Source organism: Haemorhous mexicanus, chromosome 10 (assembly GCF_027477595.1).
Source record: "Haemorhous mexicanus isolate bHaeMex1 chromosome 10, bHaeMex1.pri, whole genome shotgun sequence".
In the NCBI taxonomy this organism is placed as follows: Eukaryota; Metazoa; Chordata; class Aves; order Passeriformes; family Fringillidae; genus Haemorhous; species Haemorhous mexicanus.
Genome location: NC_082350.1, coordinates 17508220 through 17526369, shown reverse-complemented (window position 1 = coordinate 17526369; position 18150 = coordinate 17508220). Strand labels below are relative to the sequence as shown.

Below are 18150 nucleotides of genomic sequence, written 5' to 3'. Positions count from 1 at the left end.
AGTGATGACTTTACACTGCCTGATGAAACACACAGAGTACAACACCCTTCTCACATGCTTCAGGAGGGAATGAATCTTCTCTTGATTTCTACTATTCCTCCTCGAACCAATGCAACTTTAAAACCACAAAAATCTGTGACTTCTTTCTAATTTTTACCAGCAAAGGCGTAAAAACTAAAGATGAGCCTCACAGCACTGATCTTCCCCTGGCAGAAGGGAAATGTCTGCACACTGTGTACTACTCTTCCACAGAGGGAGGAAAGACAGGGAGGCTGCCAGCACCCCATGGTGCTTGTGCTGGTCAGGCTGAGCACGTGTGTTCCCCCTAGACCATGCACTCCTCAATGCTGTGATGCACTAGCACTGAAGCAAGCGCTCAAAGAACTTAACATTTATGAGATTAACTAGTGATGAGCTGCCCTTCATCCCAACATGATTTATCCACCAGAGGGACACAAGACAAGCAGCTTGTTAACAGATTTCTGCCTCTACTGTTTGTAACAAATTAAGTGAAAACAAAAATTCCATCTAGAAATGTCAGCCATCTCTAGTTCTGATGGCAGCCACATACCCTGATGCAAAGTTGCTGTCTTCTTTCCAGTCCATGATGCGACAGATGAAGAGCATCTGTGAATAGGCCTCAGGCTTGGTCACAAAGTCTGGAGGGCAATCAGCCAAGGGCACATAGACCCTGGGCACTCTGTGGTCCACAGGTGAGAACATGGCACACCTCTTGAAGAGTTCACTGTTCCTGTCAGCCAGAAGTTTGATGAAACCTGTAGCTGCTCGAGAATGCTTCTTTTCCAAAATATACACCACCTGGGAGAGGCAAGATTCTACAATTAATACCTTCAGAGAAACCTACTTTATTTAGCAGAAAAGGATACCCAAAGGCTCAGCAGAGTATCTGGAAAAGTCACAAGGTCTCTATCTTGTTTTCCCTGTATGTGTATATGTGTGTGTGCATTTTCTAACTGAGTACCTATTTACAATGTATTTTCCTTGCCATCTTGCTCATGGCTATAGAAGAGCAAAGTGCTTTCCAAGTGCTAGTTCTCCACAGCAATTTTCTTGATTACAGAACAAAACCAGACAAGAAGCAGATGCTTCCAAATGCAGGGAATTAGCCACAAAATACAAGCAACTCCTGTAAAATCTTTCATTTGTATTCTAGGCCTGTGATTTCAACAGTCAGCACAGAACAGGCCAGTCCAAAAACGGTGCCGCTGGCAGATCCAATGCTAACCACAGGAAAGGATGTGCTGTTGGGAATTTGGCAGTTCTCTCCTTCTCTCTGTGCTTTCTGAAGTTAGGGGTTATTTTACCTTTATACAAGATGGCTTTGAAAAGAATAATAAATTACAATATCACTAAATAATTGTTCCAGAGAGGTGTTCATCCAGGCTATATTTTTGTAGACCATAATAAATCACTGGATAACAGAAACATTATAGCCGATTTCCTAAGCTTATACAGAAGAGTCCTTCCAGAAGGTTTCAGGAGCTGCACCTCTGCACAATTCTGAGTGCTGGAATTGCCACACTGGATGAGACCAGAGCAGCCCAGCCAACAACAGGACCAGAATTAGAGGCTGCAAGGGAAAGCACAACATGTGGAAGAGACCCGACCCAGTCTGACCCAGCAGCCCTTTTCTGGTCTCTTAGCATTCAGAGATTGACTCAAATCTTGAATCAACAGTACTAGCAGCCTTTCCAAAGTCTGTAAGAATTAATTCTGACAACTTTGGATATCCTGACACTCATATTAGTATCCAATCTTTTCCTGAATCTTGCTAAGTAATTTTGCATGACAAACAAAGGCAATTTAACCTAGGAAAATTGGTAAAAATAACAAGTCACTTGATTTTTATCAGATCAGACAATTACTCTCTCTGAAATGGAGAATGAGACTCAAAGATCAACAGATAGAGGCTACAGGGAGGCCAGGCTTGGTCTCCTTCAGCCTTTGGGAGCACACACGTGCTTACTTGTCACTCTCCATGGATTTACCTTGGCTGTCCTTTGAAGAAACTCATCTGGGAGGAGCCTGGGATCACTGACCTTGGGTCCATCCTCTTGCTTTGTTCTGGGCACACCAGTGACACCAGCAGCCTTCCCTGCATCAAACACACAGGACAGTTACTGGAGCACATTTCCATGGCAAATTTGTCTCGGGCCTTTGCTCTAAAGTACAATACAATATGCACGTAGTAGACTTATTTGAAATGAAAAAGGTCTCTCAGGTGTTAGAATTGCCAAGCATGAAGTAATTATTATTTCTCTGGACTACAACAGACAGAAGATACGTATTCACTTACCAGGCAGATGTGCTGAAAAACAATAAAAATCAAAATAAGCTCCAACTTTGTAAGTAGGACTATATCAGTCATAACAGACAAAGTAGAAAACAAGTTCTGTTTATTAAATACTAAGGGCTAAGAATTTTGTGGCATTGTTTAGTTGTAGTCATTAATGTTACATAAGCAGTCCTTTCCTAAATACATTCATTTAATATTTAATTTCCTTTAAAAACATTATGCAGGGTTATAAAGTGTGCATTTATCTTTGAAACTGAAATCATATCCACTAAGCTGACCCTCTTCAGCTGTGGACCAGACTTATGAAAAGCCTTACAGAAGTAATCAGTGCATATGACCAAGAGCTTCCTTCCCCTGAGATCTCTGGACCAGATGCCGATAATATTAAAATCGAATGTCAACTAATTTCTAGTTTGAAATTTTCAAATATTCAGGTATGTGAGTTTGGGAGCATCTGCTACAGACGGCTGGCATGTAATGTTTGCAAACATCCAAAGTGATCTTTGCCACGGAGAAGGCTGGGACTGGGCTGTTCTTGAGCTGCATCCCTGCTGAGAGCCTCTGGTTACTGCTCTGCCAGAATTTTTGGGACAGAAGCATCCATGTGCTCTTGTCTGGGGGGCTCAAGAGAGATGGCTGACTTTTTCCATTTGTATGGTAATCACATCCATCTTGAGCACACGTGCTAAAATCAGGCCTAGAGTGTTCAAAAGAAATCTTGCTTTCCAAAAGAGAGACTTTGTCACCGACTGCAAGTTTCAAGGGACGTAGCTGTCACTGCTTCCCTTAGAAGACACGAGATAAAGCAACGTTTTGCTGAAGTGTGTGCTGCAGGAGGTCAGCAGCACTCACCCATGTGAGAAAGGCTGCAAAAGCTCCGTGGTGACACGCAGACCCTGGTCCCCAGATGGGGCACGTCTGTCCCACAGAGCCCCAGGCCGGCTGCCGGTGACATGATGGATGGAGCGGCGGCTGCGGCGGAGCAGTGCCGGTGGCAGGAGCTGGACTGGCGCTCGGGAAGGGGGGCAGTGGGACAGCAGCTGCCCCAAGGCTTTGGCTGTGCCCCGCCACCAGCAGGGCACGTTCACAGATGGCTGTGTCCCCACAGAGGGCCTGCACTGCCTCCAGGCAACGCTACCCCAGCAGCCACTTGACAATGACGGCTTTGCTCTAATGACAAACTCTGGTTCTCATATGCTGCTAATTATCCTCAGCCTTGCCTTCTGATATGCTCTTCCTCTCCCCAGAGATCTTTTTCTAAGTGACTTTACTTTTATTTTATCTTCATTGACTTGCTAGCAATGCTGAGAGGAAAATGAACAGGTATTCAAGGGTTTAAATAAAAATCTACTTTTCTTACAAAAGCCCCAATAATAGAAGCAGCAAAACCATTTCTGATTTACTCCTACTGAAATGAACTCAGACTTGCCAAAACCAGCATTACTACAGGATAAAACCACCCAGAGTTTCATGCTGACCAACAAGGTAGGGGGAAAAATTGCTTGTAAAATTGTAAGCAGTTAAAAAGTGGGGAATACCAAGGTTACCTGATTTTCTTACCCCTTCTAAGGTTTCTGCCAGCTAAAGGTCATACCAGGCAATCATTTAGCAAAGAATGAAAGCCAGGAGCCATTTTGTTTTCTTATAAATTTTCAAGCAATCAGTTTATGGTGTGTCAATCATAAAGACAGCCTGGGCAAAGAACAAAATGATCTGGAACAAAGGAAAACTGGATGGGGCAGAGGACACAGGGAAGTTGGGAGCCTTCCAAAGGCCATGTCTCCAGGCACACCTGCCACAAGCCCAGGGCTTTACTGAAGTGAACTCTCCCCAAGGAACAGCACATACTGGTGGGAAGAGAAACCAGAACTAAATGTGTTTTGGAAAAAGCAAGAGCTGCATTCACTGCTCTCCCAGCGTAGCAGAACAGCAGCAGTGACTCAAGGTTCAGCAGGCAAGAATGAAAAAAGCACCCAGAGTCATGTGAGGAACATGTCCTTGTTAGCACTGCCTTTTTTCCACTTATCCTTCTGAAGCAGTTTTCTCTGGTGAAAAGAAGCCAGCAGGGATGTCCTGGGGAAGCCACACATACACACATGCAAAAGCACATTCTGAAGCACCAGGATGCAGCTGTCACAGGAGAACAGCAAATGGGTGGCCAGGCCTGCCTGGGTTGGGGCACTGCCCCCCTTCCTGCTGAACACAAGCCCCATGAGAACCCAGGACAGGTATCAGAAAGCACCCAAATTCCCACCACGGCAGATGATAGATCTTGCCTTTTCCTTCATGGCCAGCATCAACCAGGGCCCTTTGGCTGGCTGGAGAGTGTCTTCCTCAGTAGACTCTCCAATTTCACCATCCCTCCCAAAAAATCCTGGGATTATGAGAGACTCCAGCAGGCAGAGTCTGGGATCAACAACTACACCATCAACAGAAAGAAAAAGGAAGCTCATCCTAGTTATCTACTTCTTCTCACCCCTCTTTTTTAACCAACTTCAGTATCTTAAATACCATCACATACATTTACTAAGGGCAAATGCTCCTGAAACAAAGGACAGGGAGGAAGAGACATGAGGAACTCTCTTCTCCTGGAGCTAAGAGATGTAGACTTCCCTATAGCTTGTAGCTGCTCCTCCTGAAGTGAAAATTTTGTTGGTATCAGGGCTACATCTACTGCTCAGGGGCCTCCAGCAGCAAAGCATCAGCCATGAGGAATCCCTGTGACAAAACCTTCAGCTCAGAAGGGACAACTACCCAGATCCAAAGTCCACCTGGCTCAATTGTCAAAGTGCTGCAAAGGAATCTCAGTCACAGCAGCAATAATCTGCCACCAGAGTAAGAAACCCAAGTTCCCTGAACACATCTCTGACAGTCCCTCTCCCTTGTTACACATCCTCCTCCCCTTCAGTGGAGCTGAGCACAGAGGGGCTGAAACAGGGCCCCACTAGAGACTGGTGGTCTAGAAAAACTCAGCTGAGAGATACAAACATCTCCCACAACAGGGCAGAGCCATGGAGGCAATCCTAAAGGAGGGATAACTTATGAGAGGAACAGGATTTTGTGCTGGGAAGGTGGGAAGAAACTCCTTGCATTATGCCAAACTAAAAATGAATTATTCTGACCCCTTTACTGCAGTGGTTATCCAATGACCATTCAATATTTCCACCCTAGGCAAAGACATGTTCTCTGAGAAAGATTTACTATGTTAGCTTGGGCAGTACTTCATAAGCTTATCTTACAGAGAAAACACACTTCAGCAACCAGGATCCAGTGAAACTGCATTATAATCTCAGTGTTTTCCTTTCAGCGATTATCTGACAAACCAAAACTGTAATAGCCTTACTTTAAAAAAAATTAGGCACTACACACAAAAAGCAACTCAAATTAGTTATGTTATTACCAATGAACAGATCCAGGACACTTGGAATTTGCCTCCCTCTGTAAGAGATCCGTTTAGGCAGCTTCAATACACACTTAGATTTGCCTGACAGGCATTCCTAGGTCAAACATTACTTTTTATTAAAGCTCCCCCAAATTTCCTTTTACAAATCAATTACCATCACATTAAAAGGTGGCCAAAGTGGACCAAACATCATCAGACTAGAATTCTAATTTCTTATGACAGATCCAAAATTATTTTCCCTAGGTTTGCATTGGTCACTGTGGAAATTTGCAATTCTGTCCAAAAAGAATACAATTAAAGATGCAATATCCACTTGCAAATGAAAATATATCATAGTTTCAGATCTCAAACACAACTTACTGAAAAAAAAAAAAAAAACCTCCCTCCCTGAATGGAAAAAGCCAAGTTTTTTAAGAAAATAGTTCAATGTTTGCTACTTCAACTAGAAAAAAATGTACTTGAGAAGCTAGGTTACTCTACATGGGAGTATTTAAGAATCCCACCAGAAAATACTGTTCTTCAGCTCAGTGCTCAGATACCAGCAGAGCTGTAAACCTTTCAGTGGCAAAGCCAACTACTTACTAATGAAGCAACAGCACTCAGGTTCTCTGATGTCTGCTTCAAGGAGCAGTTTTCAGGATATTATGTTTTAGTACCAAATACCTGAGTGGTGTAAAACAGACTGATTTATTATAAATATCTCCTGACACTGTGTGTCACATGCACAAAGGATGTGTTTTTGCAATTCTGTCTATATCAGCACACAACAGACACTAGGAAATGATACTCCCTTTAATCCAAAAGTGATACATGCATACTCAGAGATTTGCTCTGGGCTACACTATTCTGCTACAATCTTAATTTTTAGGGATGACAAGAAGGAAATATTGCTGTTCACAAGAAAGTACAAGGACTCTTCACATTCTGCAACTGATGGTTTCTTGGCACAGAACAGTTTTTTTCTTCAGAACACAAACCTACCAAAAGGTAGGGAAGAAGAAAAGTACAGTTTCACTTGGTACCAGGTACTATCCAAAACTGGAATCTATTTTAAACACCCTGTAAGTGGGGTCACTTAGCAAAGTATCACAGAAAAAGCAGTGCTTTGTATTTATACCTCCCCACCCAGAGCCTTCCACCTGTGATGGAGCAAAGACAGATATTTCACTGCGACAAGACTTAAGCCAACAGCCTTGGAATTTAACACATGCTGCCTGTCCAAAATCAGCCTAACAGCTCCCATGTGCAATGGAAGAGGGCTCTGCTGTAAGAAGCAAAGCAGCTCCAAACCAGGCAGCACTCCTGAGCTGTCTCATTGCAGAGCCCTGTGTCTAATGAACAGGACCAACCTCCTCAGAGATGTTTATTTTTGAATACTCATTTAAGCAAACTCACCCTGCCACAGCTGTTCATGTCTTAACACCTGAGCACGCACACCTGCCTGCCCAAGGGCACACTTAAGAGAGGACAGGGAGACTCTGATGATTAGCATCAAGATTTCTGGAGATGCACAGGCAGGAAGAGACCCTCAGAGAGGGAGAGGAAAGGCTTAATAACAGATGTGTAGAGCACAGACAAGCATCTGCAGTAGCAGAGCAAAGGCAATGTGAAGAGGTGAGTACAGCTGGCTCCCTCAGACATGCAAGGTAGCCAAGCATGTAATTATTTACTTATATTTAGCCACCTCCACAAGGAGGGATGGAGGACATGGCAGACAGATGAGACAAGAGTGTCACTTTTCCTTAGAATCCTCCAAGTCTGATTCACAGCAAAGACTAACATAATTTTGGGAAGCTGCCTTCTAGCCCAGCAGATAGATTGTAGCTGTCTCAGTAGCCACAGAAACATTGCTACAACCACAGCATGGCTACACAGACATCCTGGCCATCTCATGTCCTTGAGAAGCACTCAGTCAGCAGAGGGGTTTGGAAGCCTTACTGCAACAGAATTAAACCTACAAAAAATCAGGTGGTGCTGCAGCCTACAGAAATACAGTTCTATTACATTAATAACAAGCAAAATTAAAACATTACAAAAAGAATTCCATTGAGTATTTTGCCTATTTACTTAAATGTTCTTCCTTCCTGCAGGTGCATTTGTTCCTGAAGTCTGTGTGTCCAGTATTACTATTCCATGGAAAATATGTTAGATGAATGAATCCTAATCTGCTTCATCCTGGAAATCTTGCTGTAACAATGACCGTACTCTGTTTATCTCCACACCCACCATTCACTCTCAGTATCATGCCCTCTCATTCACTTGACCTAAATGTGTAACTCAAAGGAGAAACATAGGTGAACTCAGGAACATATGGTAACATGCTGAACTTAATCTAATTCCTGTTACCTAATTGCCTAAGTAATTTATTTTTTCCAGTACTTAAGAAGGCATTTAGGGGTCAAGATAACTGACTAGGGAAGAACAGTGTAAGGAACTTTCCCAACATTAACTTCCATTGGAGGCTTTAGCTTTACATCAAGAGAATAACTGGAGCTTTTTCAGCCTGTAGCATTTAATCAATGCAACCATAAAGCCCAATTTGTTCAATACCAGTAGAACACTTCTCTTCAGTTGCTATACTGTTTATTCTGCTAGAAGTGTATGCTGTCATTTAAGAAAAGTTACAGCAACAACCAGGAGAGCTAGATCCAGAGACCCACAAACATGAACTTAGGATAAGCTAATACAGAGCTGTCTCAAACAGCTGAAACTGCTCCAGCTTCTCTGCTGGCTTTCCAGGCTTCAGCAGAGTGAAACTGATCCGATTTTTGACAGTTCCACCTCAAGGATTTCTATTAAAAGCCATGTAACTGAGAAGATTTCCTGGTGAGCTTTCGCTCTGCTGTGGCCTAGAAATTTTAAGAGCTATGCAGCGGAGATGATCCATCTCCAGAAGGCTGCAGGCTAGGAAAGAACAGTGAAACTCCTTAAAAGCACTCAGAGTGAACAGGAGCCTCTGGAGAGGAGGGAGGAGAACACTTGTTCCTTCCAGCAGCCAGTGAGGTTGGTGGACTCCAAATATGCCAGACTTCATGGCTGCTAAACTGAAAGGGTGAGCCTGAGCAGAAGTTCAGCACGTAATCCAGATTTTTGTCACCATAATTTCATCTACCAGACCTGGCCAAGGAGAGGAACAGCAGTAACTCTCTGAACTCTGCTGGGCCAATATGAGACACTGGTAACTGCAGGACCCCAGGTGCCAGAGGAAGGCACAAAAGGCAGGTAGGCAACTTGTCAAGCTTAAAAGGAGACAGAGGACACAAAAGCACTAGAGGGGACATGGAAGTGCATGAGAAGTGCAGAAGTGCAAAACAGAGACTAAACTCCACATTATAAATACGGTTTTCTATTTTGCTAGAAAGATCCAAAAACCCTTCTAAGCACTGACTCTAGAACATCACCTGGAGAAAAGAAAGGCTTGATGCCATTATTACACAACCATACGGTGAACTTACCAAACACTACCATTTCAGTTAAGTCAAGTAATCCTGAAATACTCAAAATACAGCCTCCAGTCAGCAGCAGTGTGGACACCAAGCAATTTTAGGTTATCATTTCTGACCTTAACAGGACTAGAGACTGACAGTCACATTTGACTTGGAGATCGATCTCTCCACCTGGTGAATGCTGAACAGACAGGGAGACATGAGCAAATTCTGCAGCAGCTTCCAAATTCTGTTGACCCTACCCATTATCCATTGGTTACTCAGTTCATGTGAGCCTACTCTGCCTGTAAATGAGCTATTTCTGTCCAAACTTCATTACGTCAAGGCAATGAGAAAGCTTCAGACATTCACATATCCAAGCTCTGATTTGCAGCAGGGTAGGTGTAAGTGGAAATCCTGAACAAACACAACTCTCTGATTGCTGCCAGGGCAGCCAGTCCACCAGCTTGATGACTTCCACCCCGTGGGAAGCAGGATATTTTGTGTATCTGGTGGAGTAAGATCTCCTGTGAGAAGAGCTGAAGAAAGCCGAGCAAACAAGTTTGACAAGGATAGCTTCTGGCATAGTGGCACTGTTTTACAAACTTTTATTTGAATATCATTTTGCTAAAGAAGGGCTGAGGCACTTTTATGAGAACAGCTGCCATTCTCATGAGCGCAAGTAGCTGCTACTGTTCAATTGCTGATGTTTCTTTATCAGGGAAATCTGATTCCAATATTTAACAAGAGACAGCTCACATTTGTAGGAAACTCAAGTGACTCACAGTATGTGTAGGGATACAGTATCATAAACTATTCTGTACAGAACATTTTGCACTTTTCCCAGGTTGAGAGATACAGAGTTTCCATTTTTTATTACATATTGAAATGGAATATAAAGAAAATCCTCCTACTGCAGTGAAAAGTCACAGAAGTAATGTGTTCCAAGTCAGCAGTAAGTGATAAAAGTTACGTTACCTCTGTTGCAGTGGTCAGTGTGAATGATGATTAAGAATTACAGACCTGGCAAAAGTCATTTTGACTGGTGAATGAGTTCTGTGGACAGTAGTAACACAGAGTAAGCTGAGGTCTCAGAGAACTTGCATGTCAGTACCAAGCACTGCAGGGAATTAATTTTTTCTGTGTCCACTCTACAGCCAGGATGCTATTGCCTTGTTCTCTGCCCACATTTCAGAAGGGAACAGAAATCCCAGAGAGGGTTTGAAGAACGCTACTAAGGAAGCTGAGAAACTTTATCCAGGGTGCTCATTCTTACTGCCTTTTTAAGGAAAAAAAAGCAGAAAGTTTGTTCAGCATATAGATATTTACACTTTAGAAATACAGCTGAAAATCCAAGAGAAAAAGATACTTTCAACTTTGCAAGACCAAATACCAAAGCTTAACATTCAGACAATTTAACTATGGAACAGGACAGTATTGGTCTTTGTGTTGAACCAGGTGCTGGAAAGGAGAATGGCTGTCACTTCCTCAACTAAAGACTTTTCAAAGATGATCTTTAACCCCAACTCTTTGCAAGAAAAGCCCAGATAAGCAGGGCAAACTCATTTGACCAGGACATCTTCTGGCAGAGTGAAACCAACTATGAATTTCTATTTAAATATCCTTGAGCAAAGCAAGACTGACTCACTTTTATGAGCACAAGAAAGTACATGGGCTGAGAATTAGGCTGAATGAAATGGTCTCTTCACTTCCATGGACTTCCCTCTTGCTTATCCCATCCCTTCTGGGGACTCAGGAATAGAAAGGCAGGAAGCACAGCTCTCATAACAGCAGCACTTAGTGAAGACAGATCCAACATGTGAGTGTAAGGCTGCAGACTTGTGCATAATAACAATTTCTACCAGCTTGCCCTAAGCCCCACAGAGGCACAGGAAATCCATGGTACAATGACTTCAGGGAAATTCAGTCCCTCAAATCTAGGCCATAATCAGTGTACACAATGTCTCATGCTTCAGAGCTTCTGACAGCAAGGGCCAACCCCAAAATTCTTTGCCCCAGCGTGTAACTAGAGATGGAGATGGTGACTGTGCTCTGAAGAGGAACAGAGCCATGAGAAGGGATGGGACACAGGCCAAGGAAGAAAAGACATCAAAACAGTCTGCACTCTCAGAGTGCTCTTATTCGAATGACACGTCTACTTTTATTCTTCATGGTTCATTCTGACCATGGGCATCAGAACAAATGAGCCAGCAGAGATATTGTGCAATCCTACTCCTACATCAGGAAGGACAAAAGGCATCTTGCAATTGAGAGCAGAAAACTGCAGGGCTTGTGTTCATGAACAAAGATTTGAGCACAGTGTCAACCTGGCTCTGGGTTTTTTGCCCAGAATAAGTAAAATGTCCTTTTGATTCCATTACAGTAGTTATAGATATTTTTCACCTCCAGAAATCTTGTGGGTTTTTTATTTAGTTTGAATTTTGGGTCGGTCTTTTATATATATATATATGGATCTTTTTATAAATATACACATAAACACACATATATGTAAGCAAATACATACACTACGTGTTCACGAGAACGATAGACTGTTTCTTGATTTTGTTTCATTAATATACTATCTTCGATAGAATCTTTGGCCAGTTTGAAACCTTCAAAAAACCCTTCCAAAAAAGGAAGAAAGCCCATCACAAGTGTTCATTTAAGACTTGTGCTGGCCACAGAAAATTCCTCCTGCTTCCTTCTGTGCATAAGACCATGCAATGGGACTCTGTGATAAGCCCTGCAAAGCAATGCTCTCAGGGAAAGCAAGCAAAGCACTGGGTTTGGTGGGTCAGGAAGAAATCCCCCTGTGAATCCCACCTTCCATCCACACTGCAGCAGGTGTTTCCAACAGAAGGGATGTAACATGAAGGAAAAGGCTCATACTCAGGAAGTTCAGCTGGCAGCAGCAGCCAAGCAGCTCTCCCAGGAGAGGCACCTGCACCCACCACAGCCCAACCCTCCAGTGCTCTCTGCCTCCAACACCAGCACCACCTTCCAGTGGACGGCCTTAGGAAGTCCAACTGATTTTACCCTCTGAGGTTCAGTTCTGCCTTGAAGAAGTGTATGTTCAGTGCTTTTAAAAAAGCATTTTGAGCCACACCTGTGAAGGCTGAATTTGTCAAGATTTTTTCTTTTTTTCATGACAGTTATCAGTGATGCTAGAATAACTGTAGCTGTTTTCCAGGCAAGACTGAAAATCTGGATAAGTGATGATATGAGAAGTTGTATGAAGGACAGGAAACAAGCCAAAGCAATCATCAACTACTCAAAAACACCTTCAGAAAAATCAGCATCGTAAACTTTATATGTATAAAAAAGGGATGGTATTAAAAAGCAGAGAAAGAAGAAAGTAGGGAAAACTCCATATGGGTTATATGGCCAAAGAAACTGAAGCAAATATTAAAAGAGGTGATAGCAAAACACAAACTCAGCAGAAATCTAACTGGCACATCCACACCAGCCACAAAGCTTGTTAAGGATCAACATGGAAAGACCTTGAAAACAAAAGAAAACAGTTGGCTTAGGCAACTGCAGTGGAAAAGTTGGATTTCAACTGTGCAGACAATAAGCTGATCTCACATTTGTCCTACAAATATTCTCCAAAGACAAAATCAAATGGCAAAATCCGCTCAGATGGCACAGATTTTGAGAGATGATGACTTCCAACACAGGTCACTCTAGAGCATCTCAAGGAACTATGATGCACCAAAAAAAAAAAAAATAACTCTCATCAACTCTTTAAACTAAAGAGCAACACAACTAAAGTAAAATACTGGCTCAAGCCTGTATTTATTTTAGATGCTAGTATCAAAATAGAATGTACTTCTACAATGTTTAATTTGGCACTGCTATCAGAAGCAACAAAGATGCAATAGACACAACATGTGACTCAGGAGAATTGTTGAGTCAAAGCTGCCCAGTGGTGTGCAGCTGCAATAGACTGCAAAACAGCTGGGGTTAAAAACCACCTGTGTACAACATCCACAGACAAGATGAGTAACTCCCAAATCAACCTGTATCCTGGAAAGGAGTAGAACAAGATATGAGTTGGTTCACGTGCCTTGGCAGGAACTCAACTGCGGAGATACCCAGAAGGAAATAGCATGACAAACTGGTAAGGTGGCAGGTCCATTCACGAGGTGAAACAAATGCTTTGTCATAAAACTACAACACTTCCATTCAAGTATTATTTCCTGTTTTAATAATGGATGGGTGAGAAAAATGGAAGTCTACCAACAGAAGACTCAATCTACAAACAGTAGAATCAATCAAAGGCAGGGGTCTGTGCATCTTCAAATATCTCAGGAAAACACAAGGTATTAAATAGGACAGCTTTATAACCACCACCAAGATTTGTCAGAGTCCAACAACAACTTGGTCCTGAGTTACTGCCACCTCTTCTGAACAACTGGGGCAAGCGGCAGGAACACACCAGAATATCTGCCCTGGCAAACCCTTCATGAGCAGCTAGAGGCACACGTTAAATGTGCCAATTGTCAGAATCCTTTCAACACACAGCTCTTCAGGAAGGGATTTAACACTAGAAAGGACAGGCAAAGAGCTGCATCAGCGTTAGTTTTGGGACAGGGGAGCCTATTTTATTTTTCCCTAAGCAACACTTGATGGATGGAATTCAGTTTCAGAATAAAATAGGTTTGTCTTCAAAACAGATCGCATAATTGGCTTTAGGTTTTAGTGCAATTTTCTTTTTAAACAGACTAAATCTTTAAGTTGCTCATAACTCAAATGTTTGAAAACAGCAACAAACTTAACTGCCCCCAAGGAAATATATTCTTATCCCCAAACTGAGACACATAGATTGGCCAGCCAAGCTGCAAGGAAGGAAACCGCTACAGCAGCATCTTGAATTGAACAGCAACCAGCAGTCCCCAGACAGCCCCAAGAATTGCAAATCTAAAGGTGTGACTCCTGTTTCGCCGATTTACTTTGCATCAATCAAAGCTACATAAACCCCAGCCGTTAATATCCATTCAAAACCATGAAGACTGTTTAGGAGAAAGGGATAGAAGTGATAAGGCATTAAGCTTTTATGCCTGTATTTTATATCTTGCAGCCGAGCAAGGCAACCAAGTAACACTTCAACAGTTTGCTCAAACAAAGGCCTAAAATCAGCAACCTGATCTACTCACCCTTTTCACCGGTATCCAGGGAAAGTTTCTTAATGTCATCAGTCAACATATCCTGCAAGTGGTCTTGTCCATGCTCCGCATCATTATCATCAAATTGAGCTTCTATAATGACATCCGGACTCTGAGCACCGCCTTTCGCTGTCTCTTGTGGAACGCAAGTCCCCAGCATCTCCTCAGGGACGTCTGATTCATGTGTGACTTCTGTTTCTTTGTCACTACCATCTGGCTTTATTACCTGAAGGAACAGGGGATTAAAAAAACAGAGGCAAGCTAAATCACTGGACTGAAGAAAGAAAACATTATCTTTCCTTTTTCATTTGCATCCCCAAGGAGCTGACAATGAATTGTGGGTGGCTGGTGGCACACTGCAATTGCCGTGTAATTAGCCACAGATATTGCACAATCAAAAGAGGTACCTCAGTAGGATAAAGACTGGAACGGCTGAGCTTTTGCAATACCTCAACTGTGACAATAATGTATCCAAAGTGTATCTAGAGCATAACCATACAGTTCCTGCCAAGCCTCTAATCAGCTCAGCAGAAGTTAGGAGTAAACACAGGCAGGGAGGAGGATACACTACAGTTTAACAGGTTGCTAAGACCATTGTTCACCAAGATAGACTAATCATCCTGGGATGTCCCAAAACTTAAGCAGTTCCAGTGAATGCTGGGATCATGTCAAAGCTCCTCCACACAATTAGGAACAGACTGAAAAAGTAGAGATTAGAGAATGTGGTGTCCTGTGACCTGTGGAAGAACTGGACTGTGGCAGCTTGGTAATGCACCAAGCTTTACATTTATTTTAGGCCGTGTTTTTATTGTTACAGGCACTCAGTTATTGCCATTATTTATACAAATTTCCAAATCAAATCACTGAAGAAGAGCCCAGCTACCAGTGAAGCAGACACCAGGCGTTGATGGCATCCCTCATTGCATGTGACAGGGGCAGAAGATGCTCCAGCTCAGAATATAATGACCAAAGTAGTTGATACCTTGGACACACAAGGCTTTACCAGCGTCCTTCATGCAACCAACAGTGAGCTGCAAACACCGACACAGCTGGAGAACCTAGATCCATGTTTCAGTTTCCAAAATGTTTATGTTTCATTCAAGCTATGGCACTTCCGAGTGAGATGAAAATCATTACAGAATAGGAAATAACCTTCTAAATATTAAAATCAAAAAGATACTGGGTGACTCCATTCCAATGCCCTCCCGGTGACTGAGCTCCCCTCCAGCTGGTGCTGGTGTTTGCCAGGCAGGTGATTCCCCAGAGCTCCTCCAAGGTCCCCAGTCCTCAGCATCATAACCCAGTACATGACACCAGCAACTCCTGCCACCAGCAAAGCAAGTAAAGAGCCCTTTAAATGCAATAAAACAAGAGAAACAACTTTTTGGTAACATACTTTATTTGATCTATATAGTTGCTAGAAATAAACATAAATAACCTCAACAGGTGCTACCTGAAGGCAACTGTTCCAAGTAAGAAAACTTAAGTCAAAAAAGCTCCACAAATTATTCTTTAGTAACTAAAAAGTAAATAAATCAAAATCAGACCTGTAGAGGGAATACTTTTACAGCTTTACATACAAAGAGCTACAGTCATGCCTTCAAGCAGTATCCATTTCTTTGTAAGCTTTTCACAATACATAACAGAAATAAAATAAATTTTAAAATGGGGCTGATTTCAAGTCTTTAAAAATAAAAAACTCAAATGACATTGCTTTGAACTCTTGTTACCTTTTGTGACTCTTCTTTCCATCTTTATTTTCAGTTTTTAACATGTATATAATTTGTTACCATGGCAGATTTTGACTCAAACATTAAATTGTGACAAAAAAAGGGAAAAAGTTTGGCAGAAGGTGGAAAAATGGCTGATTATTAAACCTGGCTACATTTGGTACATAAAATACTGAAACACAATGGTCTGGGCAAGAACAGTCTATTAGATTAGAGAGCTGACAAGGCTCCACACGCTATGACTCTGCCAGTGTACCTATCCAAAAAAGAAAACCAGTGTCAACAGTAATGTTTGGACCCTACCATGGTCAGATGTGGATCTCTTCAGCTCTTAAATTTCAATTGCACCAGATGTGTGCAAGTGTGCAACTGCAGCAGGAGTTCATTTCCTTCAACCCCTTCAAGTTTTGCCTGCTTTTTCTTCTCTCCCAGTCCTTCTTCAGAGAGTGTGAGATGTGCTTTGGGTCCTAAATTAGTATGTTTTCTATATGTAAAGCAGCAAACAACATCAAATAGATCTTGGGAAAGGAAAAACTTCTCTAAAGATGCGGCACTGGAAGGGTTATGCTTGAAGAGTTTATGTGGTTATTAAAGAAGGCAGCAGATACAGATTTAACTTTAAATGCTCTGTGCTAAACTCACTGTGCTTCCCCCAAGCTAGAGGACACACACTGCTGCCACCAGCAGCACCATGATACTCCAGCTGTGACTACCTAAATCCCCAGTCACACATTTTCTTATGGGTTTTCAAAAGGATTTTTCAGTAAAGTTTTCCAGAGTCCACAAAATCATAACCTCCGCACACAGTAGATGAGCAAAATGTCCAGATGCTGGCAAGCCTGGGTGATAGGATTTGTTTTCTTTTTACAGCCAAGATAGATCATTAAGTCTGACCTCATACATAACAGAGCAGGGAACTTCACCCACAATTTCTCATATCACACCAAAAATTTAGGGAAGCTGTACATCAGAAGACTGGAAAGCTGGATAAGGCTCTACAAAATCAGGTTATCAGTGGATACAGTTACTCCATTTAAGATGATCAGAGCTGCTGGCCAGCATGAGCTCATCACACAAATTCCAAAGAGAAGGATCCTTCTGTCTATGAGCAGCAAAAAATCCAACCATGACATATTAAGCATTTCTTACAAGTGGCATCTCAGACTCAAGAATCTGATGATATTGCACTCTCCTGTTTCCTCTAACATCATTGCAGCTTATCCATGGCATAATGCACACAGCTAGAACGGGTCAGTTCTGATCACAGACACAGAGTAAAGCAAATACACAATTAGCTCAGTCTATCATGTAGTCATATGTGCAGTACAGAGTCCCATTCCCTGGCAATGCAGCTGATCCTGCATGGACCTAGAAAAATGGGATTCCCCCTTCTTACATATGCATGATATGTATGACACACAAACATCATTAAAGACCCTTAAAGGACCTTAACTTCCTGATCTGGGAAGTAAAATGTCAACTTTATGGTTGTTATTTTTACATGCTCTTTAACAATACTTTAAAACAAGTTTTAATAAACATTTTGATGAAAGCCAATTGTTTGTTTGAATGCCTGATCCTGAAGACAGTGTCCAAGTATGTTTTCTTCCAGCTTAAAACAGACATCACAGAACAAGTAGAAATTTGATGCCCAACTGGTAACTGGTTTAGACTGCAAAGCCATAGCTGATAGAACACAGGACATTTGAATGAAAATCCCATTTCAACCATAAGTATAATAAAAACCAGCTAGTGGGCAAAACCATCCTGGCATGGACCTGTACAATCTGGACAGCGGAGCATCCAGCCCAGTCGTGAAGTAGCAATTGAATGACCAATTGTCCTTACTCAGGAGGAATTTGTTCCAACAGAAAACTGAACTGGGAATCTGTGCATCTGAAAGCATAGGAGTTACCTCCTGTGCTACAGAAGAAATGGCCTCCTCTGCCAGAACCAATCATCTCATATCTGTCCTGTTAGATCCCAGGTTTTCACAGACTTCTCACCTAAGCCTCTACACAAAGACAAAGCCCGGGCCTGGTTACTCTCAGATCAGGTACAGAGTTTTTGCTGCTGCCTCCTCAGTGTCTGTAAACTGAAACAGCTGAAT

General features: G+C 42.3%; 1 protein-coding gene across 5 annotated transcripts in view; it reads right to left on the bottom strand.

Moving 5' to 3' along the window:
* DIS3L2 (DIS3 like 3'-5' exoribonuclease 2) overlaps positions 1–18150 on the bottom strand; it is a 180489-nt gene that overhangs the window by 108803 nt on the left and 53536 nt on the right. For all 5 annotated transcript variants that reach the window (XR_009487686.1, XM_059855607.1, XM_059855605.1 and 2 more), the window contains exons 7-9: positions 14302–14536; positions 2010–2116; positions 572–819 (exon numbers count right to left, since the gene is read on the bottom strand). Coding sequence is in view for 4 of the 5 variants with exons in the window: in XM_059855607.1 (XP_059711590.1) it covers positions 572–819; positions 2010–2116; positions 14302–14536 (590 nt within the window). In the remaining variant the exon portion in view is untranslated. The remainder of the gene's footprint in view (positions 1–571; positions 820–2009; positions 2117–14301; positions 14537–18150) is intronic.